Source organism: Camarhynchus parvulus, chromosome 10, assembly GCF_901933205.1.
Source record: "Camarhynchus parvulus chromosome 10, STF_HiC, whole genome shotgun sequence".
NCBI lineage: Eukaryota > Metazoa > Chordata > Aves > Passeriformes > Thraupidae > Camarhynchus > Camarhynchus parvulus.
Window position 1 is genome coordinate 8,953,788 of NC_044580.1, and position 12,094 is coordinate 8,965,881.

At 41.1% G+C, this 12,094-nt stretch overlaps 1 protein-coding gene across 4 annotated transcripts in view; it reads right to left on the reverse strand.

The window, feature by feature from the left end:
- Window positions 1-10,998, reverse strand: part of DMXL2 (Dmx like 2) — a 47,934-nt gene extending 36,936 nt beyond the window's left edge. For all 4 annotated transcript variants that reach the window (XM_030955034.1, XM_030955032.1, XM_030955033.1 and 1 more), the window contains exons 1-4: window positions 10,840-10,998; window positions 2,755-2,880; window positions 948-1,019; window positions 192-270 (exon numbers count right to left, since the gene is read on the reverse strand). In XM_030955034.1, coding sequence (XP_030810894.1) covers window positions 192-270; window positions 948-1,019; window positions 2,755-2,880; window positions 10,840-10,926 — 364 coding nt within the window. In that variant the 5' untranslated portion in view covers window positions 10,927-10,998. The remainder of the gene's footprint in view (window positions 1-191; window positions 271-947; window positions 1,020-2,754; window positions 2,881-10,839) is intronic.
- Between the last annotated feature and the right edge of the window lie 1,096 nt (window positions 10,999-12,094).

The window sequence follows — 12,094 nt, forward strand, 5'->3', positions numbered from 1 at the left end:
GATCTTACATAAGAGAGGCAAACACTTGGCACAGCATCTTAACAAATGTTAACTGTAGCCTCACATTTTATGCAATACTGCCTGAGAAGAGGTAATTTAAAATCTGCATATTCAAGCTCTCATTTTATTATATTAAAAATATTTTGTCTAACTACAAATGTTGACCAAATACTTCACAAATGATGCATTACCTTGAGGATCCCAGGCCAGGTTGTAAGTCATAGAACTGAGGAAGAATTGCCCAGTTTTTAGCCACTGACACTTCAGCTGCTGTAGTGTAAAAACAGTCAAGAATTAAGTCTCACATCAACAGCAAAAAAATAAAGATACTGGTATTTCTTTCTATAAGAAATTGCTATTAAGCCTGCTGCAAAAGTCTTAAGTGGTAGACTGCTAAATCTAGTTTTAATATGTTTTAAAATTGTTTTGTAAAATGTAAGTGCATCCCAGGGTGCCCTGCAAACCAGATCTGGACTTGTCCCACATACAAATATTTCTGTAGATTACTTTGAACTACTGTGACCATAGATTTACAGGAACATAAGGGATGGCAGTATAGATACCACAAAGATTGTGAAATCTGCTTGAGAACATCCTCAGTGCTCAAGTGCTCAGCCATGGCTGTGCTGTTTAAACAAGTCTGGGTGCACTAAATAAGTCTGTGCTGTATTTCTGTCCTGCACCTCTCACAACCTCTTCAAATAAGAAATACCAGCTTGTCATTCTAGTATGAGACTCAAGAACAAAATATTGGGAACTCAGGAGAAGTGCAGTCCACAGTTCATTCAGTGGAAGAGACTGCCCATCCAGTTGTATTGTGAAAGGTGGAAACTGTTTATCCATTATTCTGTTGTCTGTCGACATAATATAATAAAAATAACTGGCAGACAGACTTTTGCCTCTTCTCAGAGCCTAAACAGAATTAAAATAATGAAATACACACTTACACAATTTCTTTTATGAGAATTTATACCAAGTGGTTCAAAAATGCAAACAGCATTTCCATATGATGCAGCAATCTGGGGAAAGGAAAGAAAAAAAAAAGTTGAAGACTCAAAATGTAAGGTTAGGAGGCAAGTGGAGTAAGTGCTCCTTAATATTCCAAATTAGCTAAAGAATTTCCAGTACCTCTTCTATGTGCCAGGATTCTTGAAAAGTGAAATTAATACAAATGTAATTAACTGTGTTATGGATATATTTTCTGAAGGCAATTGAGGAAAACACACTCTTGCATAAACCCACCTTTCACATTTTAACTCTAAACAGGGCAGACATCTCTTTCAGTGGCACAAACACAGTCACAATCTTCTAGAGCAACTCCTCTTAATGCACAAGAGAAAGTTGATGCCTTCACTGCTTCTGCTCGTGTTCTGTGTACTTCACAGCTAACTAATGCATTAATTATTAGTGTCTGTGTCCCTAGATTCCATCTTGTATCACTAAATCACTAAATAATAGTTACAAAAAGCAGAAAGAAATGCAACTCTATTTTTAACATTCAAATACAAAAATACATTTTGAGAAGATATAAATGGTAAATAGAAAAATTGAAGCACATATGCCATTGAACCCCTCAGTTTCTTTCACCCACTTATTTCACGGAAATCTCTAAACACAAAATAGTATTTCTTAGGTATTTATCTGGGCCTGTTCCTAATACTCATATCCTTTAAATACTTCTAACTACCTTTAAAACTTCTCTTTTTTCTTTAAAAGATTTAGAAAAAAACTGTTTAAGTCCTTCCCATCCAGGATCTGGTTTCCTCAAAACGGAAATGATGCAAAAGTTCCATGACATTTATTATGAAATCTTATTTCTTCCTTAGGGGGAGGGGGAGAGAAGGCTGCAACAACAGAGTCAGTCCCAAAGTAAAGAACAGACTGTGAGTTCAGAGTCCTGAATGCAGAACCACCCAGGGGTTTGTGGTGGTCTTGTAGGGACCATCTCAGAAGCTGGAATCTCTCTCCCACTCTTACTGGGACTGTGCTGCTGAAGTTCAAGGGCTCTGCCAACCAAATCTGCCCAAATCCTAACTAGGGCTTCCTCAGTACTAGTACCAATTTTTACCCAGCTAATTCTAGTCAGCAGTGACAACTGACAAACAAAATTTGCTCAGTGTACTACTGGAACTCCTAGAAAATTTTTTCCCCTCCTCTTTCTAACCTGTCTCTCTAGCATTGTTTAGGGATTTAAAATGAAACCACAAAGCAAATCAAGGGGCCACGCAGTTATGACAGCTCATAGTGTAGCACTTCTAAACACACTAAACATGCTGAAGCCTTTCTAAAATGTATTTCAAATTCATGACTTTGCAGGATACACAGACACATACACATATGTGTATATATATGTATAGAGAAATGATTTATCCATTTCTTCTTTTATTAGATGGAAGCACACAAAATGGAGTAATCATCATTTCAGTACCATTCCTATTCTGATACTGTACTGTAACTAATGCATCTGCTCACATTTTATCACACCTCTTATTGCAGGTCCTGGAAAGGGAATGAAAACTTTGTTCCAACATGTCTCCTGCTTCCTCTATCCTCCTCCCTCCCCCAAATTGCTAATAAATTGAAAGAATAAGACTAACACAAGAGGTGTTACTCAGAAAGTCCAGATCAATAAACCATGATCTTTGTTGGGAAACTAACTCTTTCATTCCCTTAATGCATCATGTTGCTGTTTAATTATTCAATTTAGAGTTCTCAAATTTTAAAAATTCTATACAGATTTATTGAAGTCCTTACCCTGCCTTGTCGCTGGGAGCACTCCACACAACTGACCTGGATGTTTCCATGCTTAGCACCGGGAATAATCTGCACACATTCAAAGTCATTTGCCAGAATAACAATGTCACAACCAGAGCCATATGCCTGAAACAATTTTCAAAAGAAATAAAATTAAATGTTTATTTTAAAAGCTAACTGAACACTTGCTACAGGCCCGATGTTTTCGGAAGCTGTGATTATCCCAGTTAAACAGGAAGTTACAATGTAGTGGGTTTGTTCCTCACTAATTCAATGAGCAACAAGGAAAAACAAAGTAGCAAGGGAGACCATAACTCTATCAGGGCTTAAATCAAAGCAAACAAGAGTAAAAAAAAACCCCAAACTCCCATATGTAAATCAAGAATTTGAGCTCTCTGTTTATTTTTTCTTTTGTTTGTTTTAGGTTTTAGTTGATTTTTTCCTTCCCTCCAATTCTGGTTGCCTCTTAGAGCAAGGCAGCCAAACCAGGAGCATTTCTTAATGAATTTGCATGTACCTTTCTTCAATAGGTGTGTCTTGCACCCCCACCTGCCTTCTTTATTATTTTTTTAAAATCAAGATTGTTATGGGATTTTTGTCTATAATAATGTAATTTCTGGGCTTTTCTGAGTTTTAAGAAGTGCACATTACTATAAGACTGTAAAACAACAAAGATTTCTTTTGGATATCCTGTTGTGCAATACACTCTATATTCTAAAGAATTTGTTACGTAGTAGCTATAGAACAGTGACAGCCTGCAGCACTTTTTATTGGCAGGATAAATATATACCTGTCTGCCAACCTTTCACCTGTTCTAAAAAGTTTAATCACTCCAGATTATCTGTCCCACTGAGCTCCACCTTCAGACATAGAAATATCTCCCTAGGATCAATCTCCACTAAGCCTTTTACAGCAACCCATTAAAGCTGAAAGTTTCTTTCCTTAAAGCAAGTTTTCCAGTGATTCCAATACAGTAGGCAGAAATTTATAACAGCTGAGTTAAGCAGAGAGTGCAAGTCCTCCACAGTGAATTTCAGATGGTACAAAATTGCTTGTCGCTTTAACTCGTCCACTGGATTTTTCACAATAATTTCCAAAATACTGAGTCAGCCCTTGCCCTCTACTTAGAGATCAATCAGTGTAAAGGCTACTTTATTGTAAATGTATGAAAGTTGTATTTGTATTGATTTACCACCAGTGTCCCTCAGTGGCTGCACTAAGGGTGCAAGACAACCACTGGAATCAGAATGGACAGTTTAGGTCTCATGACTTTCTATGTCTACTTCTAATTCTCCTGGGAAGGAGCAACAAGCGAGAAAGGCTGAAAAAAAGAATTTAATTTAGTGAAAGTACGTCACTGCATGGAACAGAAAGGAACAGCAATGCAAGCAGCAAAGCAGAAACTCAGTCCCCAGAAAATAATACACCATACAACTGCACAGACAAGAATGAAAATTGCAGATAAGACAGATTGTCTAAAAGATTTCCAAGGTCACCTCACAAAAATAGAGTGACACAGTGTTGTGTGAGACATAATAACCCACACTGCTGTTCTGGGAAGCTCTGAGGAACTGATACTGGAGTGATTCACAATGTAAGCAGCATTGCTAAAAGGTTGTTGGAGCGAGATTATCTGTGTAACAGAATATCCCAGCTCCTTGATGACTTGGCTATGTGATTATTAGACTCAGTCTGAAAGGGAATAAGTTATTATTAAAATTCAAGAGGATAATTTCCAGAATGTAAGAGAAAGAAAGATGAGATTCTGAAATAAGTTCTGGCATTGAACAGAAAGTCCTTTTGTTTTGTCGCTTTCCTATTTTTATAGTGGGATTCTTTACAAAACAAGCTTCTCCTGCAGTGTTGAATACTGGATGAAACAGTACAGGCTCCTTAGTATGAAGGAAGAAGATTAAGACCAGGATGTGAATGCCCAGAAGTAGACAGGAAAATAAAAGCACATCCTCTTGTTCCAATAATTTATTCAGAATTTGAATATTCACAAGAAATTTATTCTCCTACTTAAACTTCAAAGGGTGAGCATTGAAACAGAAAAGAATTGACTCATCTTCTTTTCAACAGCCTTCCTCATAACTACCAATACAAAACTACTAAAAGATGTGACTTAAATTATCTAAATAAAAAGAGGTGCTGATCCACTTAAAACAAGGACTTAAACCTTTCAAATTCCCTATTCACTGTTGGTATTCATAACTTGAGTTGCAAATTTCAAACTACATTATACATAACTTATCATTAGTTGTATTTTTATTAGCAAGAGACATGTATGTGTGTGTCAAATTATAAAAGGCTTATCAACTTCAGTTTCCTTATGCTTAGTGTTCTTAAACATGCCCATTTGTGTGTGTTTGTACAGCTCATAATGCATGAAACAGAAAATATTTTATACTTGGCTATGTCTGTTTATTCTGTGAAGCAAAAGAATTCAGTGTCTTTCTCTTCAAACATTTTACTTTTTCATCTCTCCTGTCCCCTACCTGCACTTATTCCACCAACAAAGCATTAATTTTTCAGCTAATTATTAGCTATTTAGCATATTTTTACACAGGTGAGTAAAAAGGTGGTTCTTGTTCATCAAGATACAGAGATCTCTGTCTTTTGTGAAATCTTATTACTGTCACTTGTAGCCATCCTACTCTTTGCCTGTGTTTACTGCTGCACCAACAAGTGACTCAGCAAACTGAGTGCCCTGTGCCAACAGTGGGGACCCCTTGGTTAGGGGGGTGGGCAGAACCCATTCCCAGCAGCAGGACACCAGCCTTCAGCTCTAGGCTGTTAGAGCAAGGGCTGCTATCTCTTGGTTCTGGGGTCATTTTCTGACTGTAGATATTTGTTCTAAGAATCTGACTTATTTCTTGAAAGTATATGAAATCTTAAAATTATTTTATGAAGTAAAGTCATCAGAACACGTTTGAAAAACGTCCATATAGTTTTATGTATTGAAAGACATTTTCATATATGCCTAAATACAAGTTCTTCATTTGATTGCTTTTGTGCATATTTTCTGATGTCTTCATTATATTAACATGTTTATATTTCAAGAGAACACTTTTCTGTTAAATCCTCTTTTCTTTTGTCCTTAAGCTGGTAATGCAGCAGAAACACCCCACAGTGACAAAGAACAGGGAAATGTCATAATATTTAACATCAGTAGTTCCTTAAGGATTCAGCTGACAACATCTTCAGGAGGTCATTTGTGCCACCACAGGTCTCTCCTGCCAGAGAAACAGAGGCCACAATATTGGTGGTAGCAGACTGACAATCTGCCTAACCTGATAAAAGGAATGGAAAATTGGTAAGACATACAGACAGGAAAGATGAAAAATACAGCACCAAGATATAGTAATGGATGAGAGCAGCACAGAGCTCTTAAATAAACAGAATTATGAGCAGTGACTGAACAAAACAAGTGCAGTAAGAACCACCCACATGGAGTATCTGCCAACCTCCATTTCTAATGTCACTGATAACTTCAAGGAGAAAATTAAATGGAGTTGCAAAACCGCCAGAATGCAAGGATGACTTGCAGGATCCATAAGCAATTAATAAGCTGTAGTTTGCCAATGTTTGCTCTATCTGTCAGGATCTGGGACCACTGAAATGAACAATTACAAAACTTTAATTGAATGCAGGAGCACCACACAGAAGTAGGACATTGTGTCCTAGTCTAACAGTTTATGCTATATCCTCAGTTTTCAGATAATATGAAAGCAGCACATGCTTCTGTCTTTTTCAGCTGCTCATGTTTTCCAGTTTGCTTCTGGAACTAAGAGACAGGGAAACAATTATTCCTTCACAATCTCATCTTGGTTTTTCCTTATACAAATACTTCTCCCTGTATAAAAAAAAGCCAATAAAATTCTCTTTCTATAACCTGCATCTCTTTACAAATTTGGCATAAACGTAGTCAAACACAAGTCCTCAAGCTCCTGTGTGTACTATCAGGGATGCAGAGGCATTTCAAGATGGTACATGATGGGGAAGAAAGAGAATCAGTGCTATTAAAAATCAGAAACTCATAAACATCTAAAATTACATAAATTAAAACATCTATTGAAACCTGAAAGTCTGTACTGGGCTTAAAGGACTCCTCTAGTAAAACAACACTCATCTTTAAGTTTCTGGCAGAAATTCCTCCACCTTCCACTTAGCAATGAAGACACCTGAATCCTGAACCGTTTCCAAGCTCTCATCAATGGACATCACTTACACTTCCTCCCCCTCCTCCTTTCAAGTACTTCTAGAATTACATACACTTAATGCAAACTAGCAAAATAACTGAGAAACAACTCCTAACTTACTACTAGCCCATGGCCTGTAAAACAGGCTTTCCTAAACTGACGTTTCAGACAAATTCATGATTAAATACTTTACAACATGCTTAAACATACAGAGATAAGAAAACTTAGTAAGGATTCAGATATTAAGTATCTCTAATCCAGTTTACATAAAAACAGTGCAGAACATATAGATATATGTAAATAGTAATAAATAACTGAGAGGGATTTGCAAACAAGTGTTTTAAGAAGGATGAAGTAGTGAAAAAGTAGAACCCAACACAGCAGAGCAAACCTATTCTCAATTGCTGTATCTTGTGGACATCTGTGTGAATGAAGATTTTGCTGGTTTCAAGGAGGTAAAAAAAAATTACAGGGGTGTGGGAAACTCATCTGCAACAGCTTCTAGAATTCACCCCACGCAGCTCCAGGCCAAGCATCAATACTGGCATGAAATACATTAAGAAGCTTGTCCTTTTCAAAAATGAAAAATAACAAATGAATTTTTTCTCACTTTTATCAGTAAAGTTCTTAGATATCCCTAAAATCTGACCTTCTGATTTTTCATTAAGAATGTTTATAGTTTTGTATTTTGCGCAATCAGTGCAAAAGTAAATATTATTTCCTGCTGGTCTGACACTTGAAATTTTTATACTTACAGAATCCAGCCTCTAGGTAAATGACATAGCTATTTTAATCTATTCATTTTTAAACCCAGACTAACTTTAGAAACAGTTACATTCTGTTGTAGCTGCTTAGCCAGCTCTTTCAGAACAAAAGCTAAACTAAATCAGCTGTGGTTTAAAAAATGCATTTTACTCCCTTTAAAGCTTATTAGCTACCAGTTAGACTGTGAGGTACAAACACCTCTTCTGTCAAGACAGAGTCTGTGCTGTAAGGCCCTCTGCTTAAAGCTCAACCTTCAACCTTCTGTGAACTCACTTGTGGAACACAGCAATATTTGCTAAAATGAGAACATGAACTAACAGCAAGCTGAAAAGCGCACAGAATTATTCCCAGAACTTCTGTCACTCACAACTTCGACCCTTTGCTTAAGCAGTGTCTTTTCCAGAGCTCAGATGAAGGAGGCTGAGGAGACTGTCTGGTACAAGATAGCTTTATGGACCTATTTTGCTTCTAATCACCCCTCCAACAGCTTTTCCTGTGTATCACCCACTCTACCAGACCATCCAGCAGGCACCACACATCTCTGGGCCTCAGCCCTTCCTTGGGAAAGGCTGGATATGTGTCAGGATTGCTGCAGGCAGATGTGGGAGCTGAGGGAGGAAAGGACTCTGCACATTCCAGAATAAGCACTGACAAAACCTTTGTAACCAACCTACAGACACCTGTCTCTATTTCTTTGGATCTCTGTAGTTTTATGGAGCTGCTAAGACTTGTTTTAGCAGGCAGAGAGAAAAACAGTGGAAAAATTATTTCCCTGTCTTATTCTCAGAATACCTACATGACTTTAACCAAAGCTTTAAAAAGTTGAGGCAGACTGTGTTATCATCTTACCTCCAGCTACACCGACTTGGAAATTAAAAGCTTACCTTTATCCCCAGCAAGGAGCCATGTAAACAAGCTAAGGACAAACCACAAGAGAAGGGAAGAATGAAGAACCTGAGAATTGCAATGTCCCTAATCAGGTTAGAAGAAAATGTGTTTCTTCTCTCAGAATACTCAGATTGCTGGACTTAGACATTTAAAGTACATTCATCTTAAGAGGAAGTTTCTTCTACTCCTCCTCAAGAAAAAAGGGAAATAGTTCCAAACCTATTAACTAGTGGGTACATATATATACATACCCAAGCCATTATTCTGCTGTTAAGCAGAGTATTTTTAACAGCAGTGATTCATTTCTGCACACAAAAAAGCTGTATTTTCAAGTGCCTGTGATGAATCAGTTGTAGCGATTCTGAACCATTCTCACGCATTCTCAACGCCCCAACACCAACCAAAACGTGAGTGGGCACATGTGCACACAAACAGCAGCTCCTGTGCCACAGCCCTGTGGATTCCCAGAGACACCTATGGATTCCTGCAGACACCTATGGATTCCCAGAGACACCTATGGATTCCCACAGCCTGCTGTGCACATCTCCCTTGCCCTCCTGCCCTCTCCCTGCCCTGCTGGTGCTGTGAGCCAGTGCCTGACAGGTGCTGGGGCTTCAGAGCAGGTCTGCAGAGTCAGGCTCTGTCACCTGAACTGCAAAACCTGCCTCAGGGTCTGAGCTGAAGTCCTGGCTCCAAACAGCTCAGTGGTTTGGGGGCACAAAGCTCTGTCCATACCGGCGATGTCGACTGACAGAATTTGAGGTTAGGCACTAATGAAACTCCTGCAGTCAATGCTAGATTATGATTCTACCAAGTCACACAGGTAACCAATTTCCTAAGAATCTGGATATAAGACCTCAAACTGTTTGCAGGCAGTTTTTAACTGTACAGTTTACTCTAGGATCAAGGCCTAAAAGAACGGGAAATAATGCCATGAATATAGAGAATGAAGAAAAAGCAAAGAAGAAAGTTACAGCTAGGGAAGTCCAGAAGATACATTTATTAAAACATACTTATCTCTTTAACTCCTTGTTTGCTGTATTACAAAAAAATTGGATACAGCAGCCAGAAAAACAGTGTGGTCTGTTATATGTAGTTCCATTATTTAAATCCTACCAAGCAATCCTGCATCATTTTGAAAGATGCTACCTTTTGCTCTTGGAAAATTCTTGTATAAACCACAGTATACATTATGATTCATTACTGATGTTATCAAAGCTATGACAAGAATGGGCATAAAGGTATGTTGCATAATACTATTTGATTGACTCTTCAAATTGTCATAGTAAAAAGAAACACATTAGAATGTGAATATGAGTAAATGACTTCTTATATAAATATCAAAAGTAAAAGAGGTCCCTTTAATAGCAGTATGGCTGCATAGCAGCAGAACGAGGAAAATAAAGACAAACATGGCACCTTTTATTTCTTAAGACTCTCCAGCATTCATTACTGAAATAAGACATTTGTGATAATTCACTGCAAGCTTTAAATGTTTCACGAGTCTGCTGACATTTATCTTACACCAGAAAGGATGCTCTGCATCATTTTGCTTGGAACTGGTTTGTGCCTGGGATGATCTCGTTAATATAAAATGCAGTAAGACAAGTGATACCTAAAGAATAAGATACTGATTAGATGGCAGCAGGAAAACACTGCAGAAACTGATCACTCACTAAAATCAAAGCATACCAAGCACGCATAACCTAACGGAGTGAAATTGACATTAGAAATTGACAATAAACAAAAATAGCCTGTGAATGAGAAACAGATTGCTTTAAAAACTACGGGGCTCTTGAAATTCACTTAGTGTGTCTCTTTATCATCTTTTCCTGTTTCTTTTCCAGTTTGAGAGGAGCATTGGACAAATTTGTGTTTTATCAGGCTCAGTAATGGAAGGCAGACGCTCATCAGTAGCGGGCAGGCTTCGTCAGAGCCCCAGTGCAACTGGCTATGTGCGCTTTGCAGATGAGATATAAACACACACACAAATATATTTTTAAAAATTAAAAAAAAAGACAGAAGCACCCAGCGAAATCCGAGCACACACACCGGGGGTTTCCCCGGTTGATACAGAGGACGGGGCGCTGCCAGGGCGCCGGGCGATCCCCGTCCGCCCCCAGACCCGCCGCTCCCGCAGCGCCCCCCGCCCGCCAGGCTCCCCTCCCTCTGCTGTCCCCGGGCCTGCGCCCGCCGTGCCCAGGCCGGCCGCGGCCGCGGCGCCCGTTACCGTGAAGGGGGTGTCCTGCACGCTGCCCACGGAGTACCCGTTGTCTCCGGGGTTCACGGCTCCGGTCAGCACCTGGTGCAGATGCATCGCGGCCCCGGCCCCGGCCCCGCCGCGCCGCCGGGACCCGGATGGCTCCGCGGGCGCGCGCGCGAGGGCCGGCAGTGGGGGAGGCGGGAGGGGGGCGCGCGGCGGCGCACGCGCCGGGCAGCGCCCGGATCAGGTGAGGCGCGCGCGCGCGGGCACCGCCCCTGCGCGCGCGGGGGGCGGGCTCGGCTGTGCGCGTGCCCGCGGGCGGGGCTGGGCGCGGGGGGGCGGGGGTTGTGAAGGGCGCGCGCGGGGCCGGTGTCGGGGGGCAGGCAGGAGTCGGTGCCGTGAGGAGGGGAGGGCCGGCCCGGAGCGGGCATGGACGCGGCGGCGCCGGGAGGTGAGCAGGCCCCACTCGCCTCTCGGGCGGCAGGGACGGGAGCACGGCTGCCGCGGCGGCGGCACTGCTCCGGCCCGGGGCGGCGGGAGGCGTGTCCCGGGAGCGCGGCGGGCGGGGCGCCCAGGGGGAGCCGCGTCCTCAGCCCGGCAGGTGCGGGCGCGCTGCTGCCTGGCTCGCACGGCTGCCGCTCGGTAGTTAGACGTACACACTCATACGCACACACACGTATACATCTGTGTATATATATAGTGCTTCTAAGGGTGGATTGGTTGGTTTCCGTAAAGAATCCTCTCGCTTGGTCATATCCCAGAGAGCTTGGGATGCTCTCGGGAATGCACCAGCGTCGTTCCAGCAGTACCCGCAGCGGGGCCGGGACCTGCCCGCCGGGAGGGGACTTTGCTTGAGGTGTTCAGTTAAATTTCGTGCACCTCACAGAAAATACGGCCAGGCTCTTGCTGCTTTATTTGTTGTAATGGCCAAACACTCTAGAAAACGAAAGCCTTTAAGTATGCCTGTCCTTCTCTGTCTCAGAGGTGTGGAGAAGACTGGATCCTGGAAATCTCTTGGAAGGGATTCTAAACTCTGACTGGGGGGAATAAAAATACTCTGTGTGCTGTGTGTCATGGGATAAGGAAAATTCTCTGTTTTCCAGTCCTAGGTCAATAGAGTAGTCTCTCTGTTGCTAGTAATTGAAACTGCAAAGCTCCCACTCCTTTAAAGTCTATGGCAGTATTGCCTGAGTCAAGACTACAAGATTCACCTTACCTTGTACTGCTTCTTAAAATTCCATACTACATAAATGAAATGCTGCTCAAAGTGTAGAGGTAAATA